At 41.0% G+C, this 22,129-nt stretch overlaps 1 protein-coding gene across 2 annotated transcripts in view; it reads left to right on the top strand.

The window, feature by feature from the left end:
• neurl1aa (neuralized E3 ubiquitin protein ligase 1Aa) overlaps positions 1-22,129 on the top strand; it is a 47,635-nt gene that overhangs the window by 7,892 nt on the left and 17,614 nt on the right. The window contains exons 2-4 of one of the 2 annotated variants that reach the window (XM_086177272.1): positions 5,885-5,964; positions 6,650-6,900; positions 7,858-8,179. In XM_086177272.1, coding sequence (XP_086033398.1) covers positions 6,799-6,900; positions 7,858-8,179 — 424 coding nt within the window. In that variant the 5' untranslated portion in view covers positions 5,885-5,964; positions 6,650-6,798. The remainder of the gene's footprint in view (positions 1-5,884; positions 5,965-6,649; positions 6,901-7,857; positions 8,180-22,129) is intronic. The other variant, XM_086177271.1, reaches the window with a different exon arrangement.

The following is a 22,129-nucleotide window of genomic DNA, read 5'->3' as shown; positions in this document are numbered from 1 at the left end:
GTGGCTAGACTGTCCCTTAAAGGTAGGGTGAGAAGTTCGGTCATCCAGGAGGAGCTCGGAGTAGAGCAACTGTTCCTCTGCATAGAGAGGAGTCAGATGACGTGACTGAGGCATCTGGGTCAGGATGCCTTTAGGACACCTCCTGGGCATGTCCGTCTGAGAGGAGACCGCGGGGAAGACCCAGGACATGCTGGAGAGACTATGTCTCCAGACTGGCCTGGGAACGCCTTGGGGTCTCCCCAGAGGAGCTGGACAATGTGGCAGGGGAATGGGTGGCCTCACTGCACCAGGCTGCTGCCCCCGCAACCCGAGTCCGGAGATCATGGATGGATGATCATATTGTGCATTTATTTATTTTAAAAATAATGCATTTTAATATAGATATAGTAAAAAGAACATTATTTAAGATCATAAAATGTCTCCAAGCTAGATACGTACATTTGATTAAGTATAGCTGAGAGCTTATAGGCATCGGCTGAAAATGTTTTGGAGAGGAAAAAAACACACAAAACAGTGATGCTTGAATTTTTGGCCCTTCAATAAAGTGTTTTTGTTATTTTGTTTCTCAAGGACAGGGAATTTCAAATGTCAAGAACTGTGCTCGAAAACATTGACCTTAAATGAAGGAGCTGTATCTATCTGACTTCAGGTAGAGTTCCTTGTGTAGGGTGCATTCTTTCTCTTTCGGTATGCAAAAATGATGTTCCGCAGCAACATTCCCTGTCCTTTGGTTCCCACAAACAAGGTGTCATAAATCATGAATAGGTAGCTACCTGTGTCGCCAGGCATGATATGGTTACTGTTGCTAGAGATAAGTACTGACTATTACATGTTACATACTTAGCATGTGAGTATATCTGTGATGTCTGTCATGTATATCGAAGTTATTACCCTGTAGTCCTCATCGTTGTGTTACAACACAGCATGCAATTATAGCATGTATGATTAATGGCTTTAAATTTTCAGGTGATTTGTTTCATTTTGTGTTGCATCAGGCGGAGATGCTGTTTGTCACTGCTCCTCTAGGCTTGTTGCCCAATTCTTAAGATCCACTGAGAAGTTGAATAACAGCAGAATCTTGTTTGTGCTTCCAGCACATCATCACAAAAAAATGCATGTGACATACATCAAAAGCTCTTGATACTGAACTGTGAACATATTCTCTCATTTCAGTTTTAATAGCAGTACATTAACAATCCCTTACAGTGTGCGAGTGTGGAGAAATATTGTGAAACTCAGGAAACAACGTTCAAAAGATGTATATCACAAGTATGCAAAATCATGTCTCATATACAATACATAATTTCACTTGTTTCATTCTATTGTACTCAGAGTAATTCATCTATTTTTTATAATCTATCCTTCATTAATCCCCGTGAAATTCGGTCACTGCAAATTAGCCATCATGGATGATCCTTAATAAAGGATAAATTATTATTAATTTTCATTATGGGATAATGCACTTTAACTATGCATATTGCTCGGCTCAATATGTAAGAAGCATTGACAGCTGTATTTGGATAATTCATGTGTATCTAGTTGCTGTGACATATATTTGTCTTGTCAGTACAAGCTGTGTTTGTATGAGCCCTTCTCTGAGCTTTTCATAGCAAAGCATGGAGTAGGCTGCTGTGAGTGTGCTACTTGGGTGCATTAACTCTGAGGCTGTTGCCACTACTGTGTTCCAAACTCGTCACGCTTCCGCTGTTCTAAAATTAGGACTACCTGTCAGATCATGACTGTGAACTTGGTCCCTTCAATAATAGCCACAGCAATTTGCTTTGGCTTTGGTTTTATAGTCTTTTACAGCTCCATTTATACTCTTTCCTGTGTAAAAAGAAGTACAAAGAATAATTACACTGTGTATATGCCTTCCTAATTATTGAACATTAATAACAAGCTATTCCTTTATTTAACATTAAGTTGATCATCAGTAAATAGATCTCTTTATAAATGACTAACGTTCAATAGAGCAGGTCATTTATCAGGCTAACTGTTTTATCAGACACTAGTGTTGTAATCTGTATGTAATACGTAATAGTGTGATCACTTTATTGGACGTTATTGTGTTATTGAGTTGAATGTAGGTTGTGGCGTCAAGGTACAGAGACCTTAGGCAGCCATCTTGGAGTAACAGCTTGGAGTAACAGAATGTTGCTTGGGTGCTGTGATGAGGAATTTTTGCTATTAGTGGCATAAAGACCTGAGGGAGACTTGGGGGACAGAGGAGATGCAAGCTTCTCACCTTGTTTTTTTGGAAAACGACATCCTCTGCAAAATTACTTTTGTGAGGCTGTTAAAGTTACCTTTTTCCCCCGGATAACACATGAAGCACGAGATAGCTGTCAAATCGGATACATTTTCACGATATACATCAAGGAGTCACATCTCGACATCTCAGGCTGTGAGTAAAAAGTGCCCTCTCAGATATGATGGGAAAGTAACTGCAGAGTAACAATAACTGTAATAAGTTAAACAAGGGAGGTTTCATGGTATTCAAAATTAAAGTGTTTGCATTCAGGCTAAAGCTTTTGAACCTGGCGCGATTTAGTTCCGAAAGAAGAAAAATAGAAATGATTTTACATGAAGGCTTTCGAGGCTCCTTCTTGACCACTGCTATCAGATAGTGCAATAACAGTCTAGACAGCACATAAGTCTTACCTGCCAGAGTCGCATCGGTACGACTGGCAACTACCTGAAACTGTTGCCTTGTTCCTGTTGTGGCAGTTGGTTATATATATTTTTTATTCTTTTATCATTGTTGCCTCTGTCCTTTTTATTGTCTTTACCTATTACCTATTTATTAATCTTGATGTCTTTTGATATCTTTATTGATTGTGCAACTATAGAGGGATAAAGTTGATGAGCCATACAATGAAGTTATGGGAAAGAGTAGTGGAAACTAGACTGAGAGCAGAAGTCAGCATCTGTGAACAGCAGTATGGCTTTATGCCTAGAAAGAGTACTACAGATGCAGCATTTGCATTGAGAATGCTAATAGAAAAGTACAGTGAAGGCCAGAGGGAGCTGCATTGTGTTTTTGTAGACCTCGAAAAGGCATATGACAGGGTGCCAAGAGAGGAGCTCTGGTATCGTATGACGAAGTCTGGAGTGGCAGTGAAGTATGTTAGACTGGTACAGGACATGTATGCTAGCTGTGAGACACTGGTACGGTGTGCTGTAGGGGTAACAGAGAAGTTCAAGGTGGAGGTGGGACTCCATCAGGGATCAGCTCTGAGCCCCTTCTTGTTCGCAATGGTGATAGACAGGCTGACAGATGAGGTGAGACAGGAATCCCCATGGACCATGATGTTTGCGGATGACATTGTGATCTGTAGTGAGAGCAGACAACAGGTAGAGGAAAATCTAGAGAGGTGGAGGTATGCTCTGGAAAGGAGAGGAATGAAAGTTAGTCGCAGCAAGACAGAATATATGTGTGTGAATGAGGGGAACTCGGGTGGAACGGTGAGGCTACAGGGAATGGAGATCAAGAAGCTGGAGGATTTCAGGTACTTAGGGTCAACAGTCCAGAGCAACGGAGAGTGCGGAAAAGAGGTGAAGAGGCGGGTCCAAGCAGGTTGGAATGGATGGAGAAAAGTGTCAGGGGTACTATGTGATAGAAGACTTTCAGCCAGAATAAAAGGAAAGGTGTACAAGACAGTGGTGAGACCAGCGATGATGTATTGACTAGAAACTGTTACAATGACCAAAATACAGTAGGCAGAACTAGAGGTTGCAGAGATGAAGATGTTGAGGTTCCCTTTTGGAGTGACCAGGATGGATAGGATCAGGAATGAGTCTATCGAAGGGACGGCACATGTTCGATGTTTTGGAGAGAAGGTCAGAGAAGCCAGACTGAGATGGTTCGGTCATGTACAGAGGAGGGATAGTGAATATATTGGTAGACGGATGCTGGAATTGGAGCTGCCAGGCAAGAGGTCTCGAGGAAGACCAAAGAGAAGATTTATGGACATAGTGAGAGAGGATATGAAGGTAGTTGGTGTGAGAGAGTGTAAGATAGAGAGAATAGGGTTAGATGGAGAAAGTTGACTCGCTGTGGCGACCCCTGACGGGAAAAGCTGAAAGAAGAAGAAGAAGAAGAAGAAGATGTCTTTTGATATCTTTCCTTCCCTATGCTGCTGCTACAACACTCAAAATTCCCCAATGGGGAACAATGAAGTATTATCTTATCTTATCTTATCTTATCTTATCTTATCTTATCTTATCTTATCTTATCTTATCTTATCTTATCTTATTAAAGATCTGATCAGTTTGTTGTATTGCTATTTAGAGCTGGATATATCCTCTTGGCTGGAATGTTACTTGGCTGTTAAGCTGATATTGTGTAATAATTGATATTACTTACTTTAACCTGTCTTTCTGATGTTAGAGAAATATCAAACAGCTGGTTATTGAAAGTATTCAAGTGAAAATTGTATAAAGGTTATAGAATTTAAAATGCTGTCATTAATATGAAAGGTGAATGTTCCTGCCAAAGGCCTGAAGTCTCATAGCTTTTCAGGGCAGTTGTGAGCCTACTCTCTCCATTAGCAAAGAAGCATTCTGTTGGCATTAAATCTTAATTTTGACAATCTTTGTCATTTTCTGATAAGGTCAATGTACTTTGTGTTCACTGAACTTTAAAGTATGCACTGGAAGAAAGCAAGAAGTGAACAGATTTTAAATTTTGCTAGGAAAAGGTGTGGGAGATATGGTACAGATGTGAGCATGACTGCTTATTTTCTAGTTTATTCGGTCAGATAACTCATGGGGCTTTAAAATCCCCCAAACAATCCAATAAATCTCCTAATTTTTTTTTTCTTAATACATTCAAATACAGTTCACATGAGAAAGTAATAACATACATGTGAAGCTTTGCTCTGTGCATTTACAAGCATATCCGCTGCAGATCAATTAATATGGGATGTTGAGTTTAAGTTTGGCATGATCTTTTCGCTGTAATTAGAAAAGTTTTTTTTTTTGTTTGTTTGTTTCAGAAGAAAAGCAAGTAAAATTGGAATTAGAGGGAATCGAAGCCTTAAAAAATAGTACTGTTGTTTGCTGGCAAATCAAAAGTTATGTGCTGTAAGATTGATGACCACAATAGAGTAAAAGCTGATTGAGACCTTCAGATGCAACGGTTGCTTGGGAACACAAATTCACATGCAGCAGCTGTGCCTCCTTTATAGCCTGATAATTCATTCAGCCCAATTTGCCCAATGCTCCTCATTCAGTCAACAGCTCTGTCCAAGACAAAAGGCCATGAGGATGGCTCAACATGCTTTTGAGGGTCATTTCTGGATAAACAGCCAGGGGCCAGAGGACAAAAAGAACAGCGTATTTTCTACATGTAAGATCTTATCATGACTGCTCAACATCAGCAGGATTACATTTCTTCTGTTTGTCAATTCAATCATTGCTTTTAAATCAAACAGTACAGCCAAAAATATTCTATCTCTTGGCAAAACCAAAAATAAAATAAAAAAAAAACAACAACTATATTCACAGGTATTTTAACACAGATGGTCAATTGCATCGTGTGGTGGTGCAGAAATCTATTGAAAATAAAATCTTATTCAAAAAACCTATCAAAAAATTACAACCTGCTTGGCCCAGCAAGAAGTTACAATACATTGAAATCAATAAGAAAAATGCATGGATAAGAATGTTAAAAAGCTACTGCAACATATTCAGCAGCTACTTTTGTTGTTTTTTCTGTGAAAATGTATTTTCTTGTTAATTAATTTTTCACAAATTTTCATGAACTTGTCTGAAAATAAATGACAAACTACCCTAAATCTGGAGGCATCCGCACAAACGCCAGCAACAACTTAATGCAAACATTATCTTTTTATTCATTTTATAGTGATTTTGTTTCTTTCAGTATAACAAAGACTTGGAGAGGGGGATGGGGGAGAGGGATAGATGGGAGATGAAAGGAGAGAAGAGAAGAGAAGAGAGACCGTGAGTAATTATAATAAATCTAGTAGTAAAAAGATATATTTTATTCACGACTACAGCATCTCACTTTCGCCAGTTATTCCCCCAAATCACAGGAAGAATCCATCAAAGATTTGATTAGATTGGCCGCCCAGAAGAGAGGTGAAACGTCTTCAAGGGAACAAATTCAGGTTCAGTTGCCTGGGCTTTATATCCAATATAAGAGAACACAAGCAAGACAAATAATATAGCCGAAATTTGACAAAAAATTTATTTGGAAAAAAAATTTAATGAAAAAATTACTTTTTAGTGATTTTGATTTGTATTAAGACTAAGACTGGGGGTAACTGGGGGATCACTAATACAGTCACTGACCGCATAGTAATATACTTAGCAACTCTACAATGAAGTCAAGGGATGGATTAATGTTATTACACAACAAAGTTCAGAATTAGAAAACTAGAGGGATTGTGTTATAACTGATATCTGTGAAACATTTTGATACATTTGATTGCTGTCAGAGTTGCTTTCTGGAAGTAATGTATTGATCAAAAAATTGTGACATCTGAGTTTGAAATGTGCCACGGATAGTTTTTCACCTTACTAACTCAAATGCACTTATCAGTTGATGTAAAAGTAACTACTGTAACAAAAATAAACTGCTGCCTCTTATCAAAAAATACCATCCGTATTTCTCTGGTGTCCGTAGACTCCCTTGTAGGCCCGTTCCCGTCCACGTCCCATCGATGTCACCACAAACCCAAGAGGTGCCTCCCCATCCAGTGCAGCAGTATCAGTGGGCCCCTACCCGTCAATCCCCTTCTCTTTCACCCAAATGCCAAGGGCTCCCAGATTGTAATGGACATTACTCAAAAGACGGCCAAGAGGCAGGGGAGCTTCTGCAACGCCATCACCTTCAGCAACCGTCCAATTGCCCTCTATGAGCAAGTGCGCCTCAAGGTCAGTCATTCGCTGGGTTACCATGTGAGTGAAATAACAAATTAAATCCTAGCTCAGTTACAATAGTAACATACCATAATATGATTCTATGAGTGATTCACCCATAGTCCAAAACACATCCAGCCGGTCAATTGGAGACCCTAAATTGGCCAGGCATGTGAATGGCTTTATTTTCTATATGCCTGCAATCAGTTGACAACCAGTCCAGGGTGTACCCTGCCTCTCGCCCAGTGACAACTGGGATGGACTCCAGGATAGTGCGTAAATGAATGTCATCACAGAAACCAGCTCTGTTTATGTATGCAAAGCTTCAAGAATGGCAATCAATGGACCGCCCAACTCCCGTAAAGTAATCCAGTGTCATTGCTTTGACACAGTCGAGTGATAAAATATGAAATGTCAAAATTGATCCTAGACTGGACCTGTTAACTTTCCTTTAACCATACACTTATGAGGGACCACGTTTGAAATGGCTAAAATTAAAGACAAAATTATTTTACATGAACTGATAAGTATTAAAATAATCCACAGATAAATGAGCGGGAGTTAATATGATGTGATACAGTTTGCTTATGTGCAACATGATGCCTCATGTACAGATTGTGTCTGTTAAAAGCACTTAGTATATTAAACAGTTGTAATAGTTTTAACGAAAACAAAAGCCACCAATATTAATTTACCTACTAAAATATTTAGTTCCTCTTCCAATCGGATGGAGACAATCGGGCAGCATGGGGAGCATTTCTGTGTCTCACTGTTTTAATCTCTTTTACACTTGGAACTGTGTACCAGTATATCAATTTTATTACTATGTTTGAGCACACCAAGAGGAAAAATCCATGTGAAAGGAGAAGTTAAACAGACCATAAATTGAAGGTTTTAACGGTCATTTGTGAGATGTCAATAGTATAATGTCATTATGGCAAAAGTTGTAAAATGGTTCCTGTTCCTCCCCAGATTACCAAAAAACAGTGCTGCTGGAGCGGCGCTCTGCGTTTGGGTTTCACCTCCAAAGACCCATGTAGAATAAATCCAGACAACCTGCCTAAGTACGCCTGTCCTGACTTGGTGTCGCAGAGTGGCTTCTGGGCCAAAGCCCTGCCTGAAGAGTTTGCCAACGAGGGCAATGTCATCGCTTTCTGGGCCGACAAGAAGGGTCGCGTCTTCTATCGGATCAATGAATCCAGTCCGATGCTGTTCTTCAGCGGCATCCACACTGTAGAGCCTCTCTGGGCGCTCATCGACATCTATGGTCTAACTCGTGGCGTGCAGCTACTGGGTAAGAACGAACACGGGAAGAATTGGGTTGCGGTTATTTTACCATCTAAATTTCTGTTCTATGACCTGTGCTAGTCAGAAAAATCTCTCAACCTGATTGATTTTACTTACTTTTCGTGTCTTGACTCAAGTGACCATCAGCCTGCTGTTCTTTTTCTCCTCAACTCTCTTTGTTTTTCCTTTTTTCACCACCTTTTCGGTATTATCCACGTTTATACATGATTATTTCTGTTTTTTTATAAATGCTCATCTCATATCTTTATTTTTATTTTTCCACTCAAATATTGATTGGGTAAGTGTTAGAAATTACTAACAACCCCGAGTAAATAAAATATCGTGAACCAATGACATTTAAACATCATATCAGGAGTGATTCTTTGAAACTGCATTACAATATTGCAAAAAAAGGAAGGTAAAAGAATTATTTGAAAAAAAGTATCAGAAATCTACTGAAAATTGCCAGACAGCAGAAAAGAAAATTGGAAAAATAAGGTACTTTTAGAAGCTTCTAACAAACTCACTTATTTTTTTATATAGTAGGAGCTTTCACTTCAGATCACAATGTCATCTGCAAACATCATGGTCCATGGAGATTCCTGTCTAACATCATCTGTCAACCTGTCCATCACCTCTGCAAACAAGAAGGGTCTCAGAGCTTATCTATGATGAAGTCCCACCTCCATCTTGAACTTCTCTGTTACACCTACAGCACACCACACCACTGTCTCATAGCTAGCATACATGTCCTGCACCAGTCTGACATACTTCTCTACCATTCCAGACTTCCACATACAATATCAGAGTTCCTCTCTCAGCACCCTGTCATCTACTTTTTCTAGGTCTATCCTCCTTTATCTTCCGTCTCTGTACTTTTCTATTAGCATTTTCAAAGCAAATTATGCATCTGTAGTACTCTTTTTGGGCATGAAGCCATACTGCTCTTTTCAAATGCTGACTTCTGCTCTCAGTCTAGTTTCAACTACTCTTTCCCATACATTCATTGTATGGCTCATCAACCTTATTCCTCTATAGTTACCACAATTCTGCACATCCCCCTCATTCTTAAAATTGGGCACCATCACACTTCGTCTCCATTCCTCAGGCATCTTTTCACTTGCTAAGATCCTGTTGAATGATCAAGTCAGAAACTCTACTGCTGCCTCTCCTAGACACTTCCTCAGCTCCACAGTCATATCATCAGGACCAACTGCCTTTCCAGTCTTCTTCCAACTGCCTTTCCACTCTTCTTCCTCTTCAATGCCTTCCTCACTTCACTTTTACTAATCTCTGCTCCTTTGTAGTTTATAAAAGTCACCTCTTCTACCCTTGCCTCTCTTTCATTTTCCACATTCATCAGCTATTCAAAGTATTCTTTCCATCTTCCATCACTCTTCTAGCATCTGTCAATACATTGCCTTCTCTGTACCTATCACCTAGACCTACGTCCTTTCCATCTCAATCTCTCTGTTTCGCCAACCTGTAATCTTAAAAAAATGTAGTCTAGAGATATTACATTCTGTATTCTGGAAAAAGTGTTCACTACAGCCATTTACATCCTTTTTCCAAAGTCTACCACCATCTTCCCATCTGCGTTCCAATCCAGTATACCAAATCTGCCCATAACTTAATCATCTCTATTGCCTGCACCAAAATGTTCATTGAAGTCTGCACCAATTACCACTCTCATCCCTTGGGATATTCTACATAATTTCATCTAATGTCTATGTGACATTCTTTTCACCTCCAGAACATTCCTAACAAACTCCTTCTTCGGGATAACTCATACTGATAATACAACCGTACACCTGCTCCTAAGCTTCTAGCCTCACTACCTTTCCACCTGGTCTTCTAGACATACTGTTTATCCACCCTCCTTCTCTGCATCACCTCGACCTACGTCCTACCTTTTCCTGTCATAGTCCTGATATTCAAAGTCCCAACTCTCAGTCCCAGACTCTTGCCTTTCCTCTTCCCTCTCTGCTTCTGAACATGCCTTCCTCCTCTCCTTCTTCGACCCACAGCCGCCCAATTTCCACTGGTACACTGTAGGTCATCGGCACCAATGTTAACCCGGGCCTCGACTGATCCGGTATGAGAATCTTAGGTTTCATTAGCATATTTGGTTTTAGCATAAGGTTTACGCCGGATGCTCTTCCTCAGGGAGACACTGGCCCTTGGACCCCTGAGGCTGCATTCCCTGACATATGAATTTAACATTTTTATGTACATGTGCATCTTGTCATGGAAACTTTAGTCTAGATGATGCTATGAATTACAGTTAAGCAGAATTTGAGATTTTCTCTTTTTTTAGGTTTTTTTTCTGTGTTTTTTTACTGACAGCAACAATGAAGGAAGAAGAGGTAAGAAGATTGAAATGGAAACATGTGATAGTATTGATTTTCTGCTCATAGCTCCAACATTGGAGCAACGGTGGACATTTCTTAAAAAATATATGATAAATAATAACTGTTTTTCAAGTGCACTTTAGAATTTGGCACTTTCAGCCCATTCATTTACAATTGATCAGCAGTATGGATACTCTTTTGCTTTGCTTTATTTGTATAAAATTTGAAACAAGGCTGCATTTTCATCAGTTGTTTTGGAGGACAGATTAACTGTATTTTTGTGAAACTTCAGGGGTATTTGTCAAACTAAAAATACCTTCTCCATCTTATATTACTGTTTACTTTTTTTTTGAGAAATAAGTAATTAACTTTCCCCAATGGTCTAGCACAGGAATACAACAAGGAGGCTTGCGTGTAAGCACCTTATGATGAGGTCATAACTTTGGGGCTCTGGCATGCTGAGTGGTAATGCTCAATTCTGGCAAAGACCATAGGGACAGAGCTTTTCTTGCTTAGCAGGAATTCTGCCTGGCACTTGGATATGCCTATGTGTCACTCTGAGAGTCTACTGCTCTTTTCCAAAGTGCAGGATTCAAAGCCACCCATCCTGATCAGGGACTGAATATTGGACAAGTGACAGAGAAAAAGGAACATCCCAAACACATTTGACAAAGACCTCTTTGACTCCATTGACTCTTTTCTAGAGTCACTCCTCCTTTTCATCTCTCACTTGCGTAGTCTCTTAATCCTAAGGTCAGAGCTGTGTGGCAGTTGGCTGCAAAATCTCATTAGAAATCTTTCTCTCATGTCTCCCTTCTTAGCTGATGCTAGCTGGATGCTTTACATATACTTTCATCGTATGTCTTTTTTCTTTCAAATCTACCCATTTTAATTTCTCCCTCCCCATTTCAGCACTTCCCTCACCTTTGCAGACTTCAGTTGAAAAACTCCATAGAATATGGATAATGCCCTGTCAGATAGACTGTCGGGTGCATGTGTGTGTGTATTTGTGTGTGTGTGTGTGTGTGTGTATTTGTGTGTGTGTGTGTGTGTGTGTGTGTGTGTGTGTGTGTGTTTGGGAGGGGTTGCTGGACAAAGAGAGAGTAAATCCCTGCTCCCACCCCTTTCTATCACTGGCTCAAACCACCGAGTTGTTCCATCTGCTTCAGCTTGAAAAGCCACTAAGCCAGCCTCTCCCTCCATACACAGCATTAGCTAACGTGCTTTTCAACCATACCCTAATGAAAAACATTTATGGGACAAGCCAAAGCTTGCACTGGCCAAAATAGACATGCCGTAATGCGTCCTTGTACTCTGCATTATTTTTGACCAACAGGGGCTTGATTATTCTCACCAAAAGGGAATAAAGGACAAAACTGGCAAATGGGGTCAGCCAAATTTCACTTCTTTAAAAGAACTTACCACTGCATCAATTGAGTCATGGCTCTGCCTGGCAGGTATAGCTTTGACTGGAAACTCGTTCCAAAAAAAAAAGAAGACTTAGATGATGAAACTCCTAGAGATGTTTCTTCTCTGCCAACTCACACCACCAAGCTTACGGTGTTAGCAGCTGCATCCTTAATGGCCCTATTACAATTACTTACTACATGAGATACATTCACAGTCTCTCCCTCGCTCACACACACACACACACACACACACACACACACACACACACACACACACACACACACACACACACACTAACCAATCAAAAAACACACACAAACAATTCAATTCTGCTTGGACAATGCTAAATCCTGATCTGCATCAATGAAGGAGAGCATCTGTGAGGTGTATTTGAAAAGGATGAATACAGCTCATTAGTTTATCAACTAAAAAAATGCAGGTGCAACACTATTTGTGTGCAGCTGGTGAGGTCACGCATGCTCTAAATAAATTCATGGTCATTGTATTGTTTTCTGAGCTAACAAAATGTTTAAATATCTGTCCTTTGAAGAGTGAGGATGTAAAAAAATACGGCAAGCCAGAATGAAATGATAGGAAGATATGTGAATATGTGAATAGAAAAATAAACCTCTGTGATACATTGAAAATGTTAAAATATTTCTGTTAGATAATTTTAGAAATGTGATCAGTTTACCCTCTGTTAGTGTTTGTTGGCTGGGAGACTCAAGCAAACCTTCAACAACTAATTTCAACTTAAACCCCGTATCATCACATCACCTCCTCCTAGAGGTCTTGCAACAAGTTTAACCAATTGCAATCCAATTAGGAAATGGTTTGATGGGCAACGGAAGAAATGTCCACAGAAATGTCAGAGTGCTCATACACAGAATATTTTATCCATATTTTGATTATAAATGTGGTATTAAATTAATTTCAACACAACATGAATTTACTGAAAAGTAAACAAAAACTGTTTACTAATCTGACGTGGGCAGCATGTTGGCACAGCTGTCAGCACTCTGCCTCATGGTTACATCTCAAAAACCTAGAAGATCACCAAAAAGTTCCAAATTTTTGTCACTCATATCAGAGGGTGAAATATACATATCATATAGATTTATTCCACATGGTGAAATATGTCAAGCCTTTCTTTCTTCATATTTTGATAAGGACTTATGGATAAGGAAAAGCAACCATCAAGTGCAGTAACCCCAATGTCTTTGATACCTTTTGTGCCTTTTTGGTACCTTTGGCAGTGTGGGCAGGTGCTCAGTCCTGCTAAATCTGCATTTCCATAAAGCTAGTCAACAGAAGGAAGCCTGTAGTACTCTAAAATTTCCTGGGAGATGGCTGCATTGACTGTAAACTTCTAAATACACAGTGGACCAACAACAGCACAGGACATGGCAGCCCAAACCATCACTGACTTTGGAAACTTCATACTGGACTTCAAGCAACATGGATTTGCGTCTCCACTCTTCCTCCAGACTCTGGGACCTTGATCTCCAAATGACATATAAAATTTACTTTCATCTGAAAAGAGGACATTGGACCATGAAGCAACAGTCCAGTTCTTTTTCTCCACAGCCCAGGTAAGATGCTTCTGATGTTGTCTCGGGTTCAGGATTGACACAAGGAATGTGATATTTGTATAGCATTTGTCAGTCCGTGATCTCTCTTATCATTGTCAAAATAATCCTCCTGTGGCAACTGGACTTGATTTTCCTCCTGTGAAAACATTTAATCTCTTATCCAAGTCCAAGTTATCCTACCACACATCTACCTTCTACTGAACTTTGTTCAATAAACCAATCTATTGTTTTATGTATACATATGTGTGTGTGTGTGTGTGTTTGTGTATATATGTATGTATGTGTATATACAAGCCCTCCTAAAAAAAGAAGCATATTGTGATAAAGTTCATTATTTTCCATAATGTAATGATAAAGATTAATCTTTCGTATATTTTAGATTCATTGCACACCAACTGAAAATATTTCAGGTCTTTTATTTTTTTAATACTGATGATTTTGGCATACAGTGCCATGAAAACCCAAAATTCCTATCTCAAAAAATTAGCATATCATGAAAAGGTACTCTAAGAAGCTATTAACCTAAACATTTGAATCAACGAATTAACTCTAAACACCTGCAAAAGATTCCTGAGGCTTTTAAAAACTCCCAGCCTGATTCATTACTCAAGACTTCCGACCTGACTGCTGTCCAGAAGGCCATCATTGACACCCTCAAGCAAGAGGGCAAGACACAGAAAGAAATCTCTGATCCCATAGGCTGATCCCAGAGTGCTGTGTCAAGGCACCTCAGTGGGACGTCTGTGGGAAGGAAAAAGTGTAGCAGAAAATGCTGCACAACCAGAAGATGTGACCGGACCCAGAGGAAGATCGTGGAGAAGGGCCAATTCCAGACCTTGGGAGAGCTGTGGAAGCAGTGGACAGCTATTGGAGTAGAAACATCCAGAGCCACCGTGCACAGGCGTGTGCAGGAAATAGGCTACAGTTCCGCATTCCCCAGGTCAACCCACTTTTGAACCAGAAGCCGTGGCAGAAGCGCCTGACCTGGGCTACAGAGAAGCAGCACTGGACTTGCTCAGTGGTCCAAAGTACGTCTTTCGGATGAAAGCAAATTTTGCATGTTATTCGGTACTCAAGGTGCCAGAGTCTGGAGGAAGACTTGTGAGAAAACCACTGGTAAATGGTTTACTTGGCTGTATGCCAAAATGGTTTACTTTGTGAACCATTTACCATTTAATACCATGGTATTACTGTGCTCAACTGGTCTGCCAACTCTCCTGACCTGAACCCCATCAAGAATCTGTGGGATATTGTGAAGAGGAAGTTGAGAGACACCAGACCCAACACTGTGGAAGAGCTTAAGGCCACTATCGAAGCATCCTGAGCCTCCATAACACCTCAGCAGTGCCACCAGCAGTTGTTTCCATGCCACGCCGCATTGAAGCAGTCATTTCTGCAAAAGGATTCCCAACCAAGTATTGAGTGCATAACTGAACATAATTATTTGAAGGTTGCCTTTTTTGTAGTAAAAACACTTTTTTTATTTTTTATTGGTCGGATGACATGTGCTAAGTTTTTTGGGATAGGGTTTTTTGGTTTTCCTCTACTTTTTTGCCAAAATCATCAATCTTAAAACAATAAAAGGCTTGAACTACTCAAGGAATCTGAAATATATGAAAGTTTAATTTTTATCATTCCATTATGGAATATAATGAACTTTATCACAATATGCTAATTTTTTGAGAAGGACCTGTATATTATATGTTATAATGATATGTACATATGTATATGTGTATATACAAACACTGTTACCTCTTATATCAGCAGATTCACTGATGATGTGACTCGCACCAAAACCATCTTTCCCTGAGCTAACCAGAAGCCATGGCTGGCAGTGGCTGTTGCGGCTGTTGAGGAATGGAGACAAAGCCTTCAGAGCCAGAGATGAAACTGGCCTGAGAGTTGCAAGTGGCAACCTGTCACATAGCATTGGCAAAGCCAAAGACAACTACACCAACAACCTAACAGAAAGACAGCAGAGACGCAAGGAGCCTGTGGCAGGGCATCCAGACCCTCAGGGACGACAACCTCAGCAGCTTCGTTGCACGGTTTGAGGCACAACACAACACACATCCACAGAATACCCCAGCATACCATCATGACCAAGCCCTCCCCCTGTCTGCCAGCAGGGGGAAGAGAACACTCCACAATCAATGAATGCATTGTAGGGGGCCTAGACAAAATCCCTTGTCAGATTCTGAAGGACTGTGTAGAAAAGCTTAAGGACATCTTTGCGGACACCTCACATCAGTGAGGACCTCTCCTGGACCCCCAACCCTACATCACTGGCAAAGAGGGCACAGTGGCACCTCGATTTCCTTCGCAAACTCCAGCAAGCGAGAGCCCCCACACCCATCATGTACACTTTCTACTGGGGCACCATCAAGAGCAACCTGACCATATACTGTGTATATTGCCATATAGGGCGGAAGCTGCACAGAATACAACAGAAAAGCTCTGCAGCACATCGTGAACACAGCTGGAAGGATCATCGGTGCTCCACTCCCCTCCCTGAACGACACACACATCACCCGCCTCACCCCCAAAGCATCGATTGTGAGTGATGCCAGCCAAGAAGGTAAAGGAAGCTACCTCTCCCCGCTCCACTGGACTCACCAACAGCTTCATTCACCAGGCTGTCAGGATGCTGAAGTCTCTTCCTGCTCTCCCACTGCCTCCACCTTGTCACTATGCCCTCCCTTGGCCAGCTCCCTAAACACTGGACATTACAATAGATTGTACTATTTTGCCCTTTGCACTATTGCTATTTGCAATGTTACAGTAAAATTCATTATGCTATTATTGTATTATATGTTATATGTGACTTTTTTTCTGCTTTTACGTCCACTTCATTTTCTCACCTGCTCTTGTATGCTATTACTGAATGACTGTTTTTGCATTAACTGTACAGAAAACTCAGCTGCTATTCTCTATAGTAAAATAAATGCCAGATTTAATGTTGTTCAATCTGTCATCCTTTCATCTCAGTACCATTAAATTACAGATCCTTCTCAAAAAATTAGCATATTGTGATAAAGTTCATTATTTTCCATAATGTAATGATAAAAATTAAACTATTATATATTTTAGATTCATTACACACAACTGAAGTAGTTCAAGCCTTTTATTGCTTTAATATTGATGATTTTGGCAAAAAACTAAAGAAAAAACAAAAATCCCTACCTCGAAAAATTAGCACGTCATCCGACCAAAATATTTTTTTTCAATACAAAAAAAATCAGCCTTCAAATCATTATGTTCAGTTATGCACTCAATACTTGGTCGGGAATCCTTTTGCAGAAATGACTGCTTCTATGCGGCGTGTCTTAAGCTCATCCACAGTATTTGGTCTGGTTCGGTCTGGTGTCTCTCAACTTCCTCTTCACAATACCCCACAGATTCTTGATGGGGTTCAGGTCAAGAGAGTTGGCAGGCCAGTTGAGCACAGTAATACAATGGTAAGTAAACCATTTACCAGTGGTTTTGGCACTGTGAGCAGGTGCTGAAAAATGAAATCTTCATCTCCATAAAGCTTTTCAGCAGATGGAAGCATGAAGTGCTCCGAAATCTCCTGATAACTAGGTGGATTGACCCTGCCCTTGATAAAATACAGTGGACCAACACCAGCAGCTGACATGGCGCCCCAGAGCATCACTGACTGTGGGTGATTGACAGTGGACTTCAGGCATTTTGGCATTTCCTTCCCACAAGTCTTCCTCCAGACTCTGGCACCTTGATTTGCGAATGACATGCAAAATTTGCTTTCATCCGAAAAAGTATTTTGGACCACGGAGCTACAGTGCAGTGCTGCTTCTCTGTAGCCCAGGTCAGGCGCTTCTGTGCTGTTTCTGGTTCAAAAGTGGCTGGACCTGGGCAATGCATAACTGTAGCCCATTCCTGCATAAGCCTGTGCACGGTGGCACTGGGTGTTTCTACCCCAGTATCAGTCCTCTGCTTCCACAGTTCCCCCAAGGTCTGGAATTGGCCCTTCTCCACAATCCTCCTCAGGGTCCCAGTTGTGCAACATTTTCTGCTACACTTTTTCCTTCCCACAGACGTCCCACTGAGGTGCCTTGATACAGCACTCTGGGAACAGCCTATTCCATAAGAGATTTCTTTCTGTGTCTTACCCTCTTGCTTGAGGGTGTCAATGATGGCCTTCTGGACAGCAGTCAGGTCGGCAGCCTTACCCTTGATTGCAATTTTGAGTAATGAATCAGGCTGAGAGGTTTTAAAAGCGTCAGGAATCTTTTGCAGGTATTTAGAGTTAAGTCGTTGACTCAAATGATTAGGTTGATAGCCCGTTTAGAGTACCTTTTCATGATATGCTAATTTTTTGGGATAGGAATTTTGGTTTTTCATGGCGCTGAATGCCAAAATCTTCTTCTTCTTCTTTCGGCTTTTCCCTTCAGGGGTAGCCACAGTGAATCAACTTTCTCCTTCTAACCCTATTTTCCATATCCTCTTATCGCACACCAACTACCTTCATATCCTCTCTCACTACGTCCATAAATCTTCTCTTTGGTCTTCCTCGAGACCTCTTGCCTGGCAGCTCCAATTCCAGCATCTGTCTACCAATATATTCTCTATCCCTCCTCTGTACATGACCAAACCATCTCAGTCTGGCTTCTCTGACATTCTCTCCAAAACATCGAACATGTGCTGTTCCTCTGATAGACTCATTCCTGATGCTATTCATCCTGGTCACTCCCAAAGAGAACCTCAACATCTTCATCTCTGCAACCTCTAGTTCTGCCTACTGTCTTTTGGTCATTGTAACAGTTTCTAGTCTATACAGCATTGCTGGTCTCACCACTGTCTGGTATACTTTTCCTTTTATTCTGGCTGAAAGTCTTCTATCACATAGTACCCCTGACACTTTTCTCCACCCATTCCAACCTGCTTGGACCCGCCTCTTCACCTCTTTCCCGTTGCTCTGGACGGTTAACCCCAAGTACCTGAAATCCTCCAGCTTCCTGATCTCCACTCCCTGTAGCCTCACCGTTCGACCTGAGTTCCTCTCATTCACACACATATATTCTGTCTTGCTGCGACTAACTTTTATTCCTCTCCTTTCCAGAGCATACCTCCACCTCTGTAGATTTTCCTCTACCTGTTGTCTGCTCTCACTACAGATCACAATGTCATCCGCAAACATCATGGTCCATGGGGATTCCTGTCTCACCTCATCTGTCAGCCTGTCCATCACCATTGCGAACAAGAAGGGGCTCAGAGGTGATCCCTGATGGAGTCCCACCTCCACCTTGAACTTCTCTGTTACCCCTACAGCACACTGTACCAGTGTCTCACAGCTAGCATACATGTCCTGCACCAGTTTAACATACTCTGTCACTCCAGACTTCGTCATACAATACAAGAGCTCCTCTCTTGGCACCCTGTCATATGCTTTTTCTATGTCTACAAAAACACAATGCAGCTCCCTCTGGCCTTCTCTGTACTTCTCTATTAGCATTCTCAACGCAAATACTGCATCTGTAGTACTCTTCCTAGGCATGAAGCCATACTGCTGTTCACAAATGCTGACTTCTGCTCTCAGTCTTGTTTCCACTACTCTTTCCCATAACTTCATTTTATGGCTAATGGCTAAACTTTATCCCTTTATAGTTGCCAGAATTCCGCACATCCCCTTTATTTTTTTAAAAATAGGCACCATCACACTTTGTCTCCATTCTTCAGGCATCTTCTCACCCTCTAAGATTCTGTTGAATAATCTAGTCAGAAAATTTACCGCTGCCTCTCCTAGACACTTCCACACCTCCACAGGTATATCAGCAGGACCAACTGCTTTTCCACTCTTCATCCTCTTCAATGCCTTCCTCACTTCACTTTTACTAATTTGTGCTACTTTGTGGTCTACAATAGTCACCTCTTCTACCCTTGCCTCTCTTTCATTTTCCACATTCATCAGCTCTTCAAAGTACTCTTTCCATCTTCTTATCACTCTTCTAGCATCTGCCAATACATTTCCCTCTCTATCCTCAATCACCCGGACCTGTTGTACATCCTTTCTATCTTTATTTCTCTGTTCTGCCAACCTGTATAGATCATTCTCACCCTCCTTGCTATCCAACCGAACATACAAGTCATCGTACGCCCTTTGTTTTGCCTTTGCTACGTCTATCTTTACCTTTCGCCGCATCTCCCTGTACTCCTGTCTGTTCTCTTCAGTCCTCTCAGTATCCCGCTTCTTCTTTGCTAACCACTTTCTCTGTATATACTCCTGCACTTCCTCATTCCACCACCAAGTCTCCTCATCTACTTTCCTTCCAGATGACACACCAAGTACTCTTCTACCTGTCTCCCTGATAACACTAGCTGTTGTTGTCCAATCATCTGGAAGCTCTCCCTGACCACCCAGACCCTTTCTCAACTCCTCCCTGAAGACAATGCAACACTCCTCCCTTTTCAGCTTCCACCACGTTTTCCTCTGCTCTGCCTTTGTCCTCTTCATCTTCCTTGTCACCAGAGTCATCCCACAAACCACCATCCTATGCTGTCTGGCTACACTCTTACCTACAACTACTTTGCAGTCACTGATCTCTTTCAGGTTACCTCGTCTATGCAAGATGTAGTCTACTTGCGTGCTCCTACCTTCACCCTTATAAGTTACCCTAAGTTCCTGTGTTTTCTGGAAAAAGGTGTTCACTACAGCCATTTCCATCCTTTTTACAAAATCTACCACCATCTGTCCCTCTGCATTCCTATCCTGTATACCAAATCTGACCATCACTTCTTCATCCCCTCTATTGCCTTCACCAACATGTCCATTGAAGTCTGCACCAATTACCACTCTCTCATTTCTGGGAATATTCTGCATCACTTCATCTAACTCATTCCAGAACTTCTCCTTCTCTTCAGATTCACATCCCACCTGCAGGGCATAGCCACTAACAACATTGAGCATCACACCTTCAATTTCCAGTTTCAGACTCATAAGTCTATCTGACATTTTTTTCACCTTTAGGACGTTCCTAACAAACTCCTCCTTCAAGATAACTCCAATTCCATTTCTCTTCTTGTCGGTACCATAATAGTACAGCTTAAAGCCTGCTCCTAAGCTTCTAGCCTTACTAGCTTTCCACCTGGTCTCCTGGACACAGAGTATATCCACCTTCCTTCTCTGCATCATGTCGACCAACTCTCTACCTTTTCCTGTCATAGTCCCGATATTCAGAGTCCCTACTCTCAGTCCCAGGCTCTTTCCTTTCCTCCTCTCTCTCTGCTTCCGAACACGCACTCCTCCTCTTCTTCTTGTTCTTGTTCTTCGACCCACAGTAGCCCAATTTCCACTAGCACCCTGTAGGTCATCAGTACCAATGGCGGTCGTTGTTAACGCGGTCCACGGTATGATATGGCTATGGTTGACTCGCATGTTTGGTTTTGGCAAAAGTTTTAAGCCGGATGCCCTTCCTGACGCAACCCTCTGCATTTATCCGGGCTCTGGACCGGCACAGGGAGACACTGCTCCGTGCCCCCCCAAGGCAGGCTTTGGGATACATGGGCCAGTGCCGACCTGAGGCTGCATTTTTATGTTTAATTAGTAATTTATTATAATATTTTATCTTTTTAAATTATTTATTAGTTCATATTAATGATTCATTTATTATTAATACCACCATACCATCTATACCATTATATAGTGTGTCACATGGTTTGTGTGTGTGTGTGTGTGTGTGTGTGTGTGTGTGCTTGGAGAGACATGGGCCAGTGCCGCCCTGAGGCTGCATTTCTGTGCCAAAATCATCAGTATTAAAAAAATAAAAGACCCGAAATATTTCAGTTGGTGTGCGATGAATCTAAAATGTATGAAAGATTAATTTTTATCATTACATTATGGAAAATAAAGAACTTTATCACAATATGCTAATTTTTTGAGAAGGACCTGTATATCTGTGTTCACTTTATCTTTGAATGTTTATTCTTTGTTTATTTTGCACTGTTAATTAATCATTGTCTACTCTCTGAAGGACGTAATTGTATCCGCAAAAATAGTAGATTGTGCTTTTTGATTGCAGCTCAGCTCTCTATTTTTTCTTCTTACATTCTTCTCAGGCCAGAGTTTACTGGAATGGACAAAATTGGTGCTGGGATGCTAGTCATTGTCATCTGTTTGGGGACAGACACTTGTCAGCGGAAGTGTTTAATTATCACAGGTCTGTGAACAAGAAGCTCTGTAATGTCCATTTTATGCTTCTATGAGAAAACAGTTGGCATAGTTACAGGCCTTTACTCTCAATAAACCATTATCGCATGGCTGGGTGAGTGAGTTAGGACCTCTTCATTTACATCTGACGTGATGGAGTGATGGAGTCTCAGTCTTGTACACAAGGACTGTTCAGACAGTGTGTCAGTCATGATCCACACAATTCAACACAACCAAAGACAGGGAATCTTCATTTCTGGCCAAAGAAGCCATTTGTATTTTTTTACATGAACTATTTTTGTTTTAATCATTTCTGCCCCTTATCCTCTTTTTATTTCAAGTAAAATTGATGCTTTTCTACAAAATCCTTTTTCCAAACAACCAAGTTTCAGACACTCTCCAGTTGTAAACAAACATTGTTTATGGAAAAACAAGTCTCT

This window comes from Fistularia commersonii, chromosome 29 (genome assembly GCF_037954325.1).
Source record: "Fistularia commersonii isolate RoL2024-O1a breed Wild chromosome 29, RoL_Fcom_v1.0, whole genome shotgun sequence".
Lineage (NCBI taxonomy): Eukaryota > Metazoa > Chordata > Actinopteri > Syngnathiformes > Fistulariidae > Fistularia > Fistularia commersonii.
Note: the sequence above shows the minus strand (reverse complement) of the source record. Positions and strands in the feature narration are given on the sequence as shown.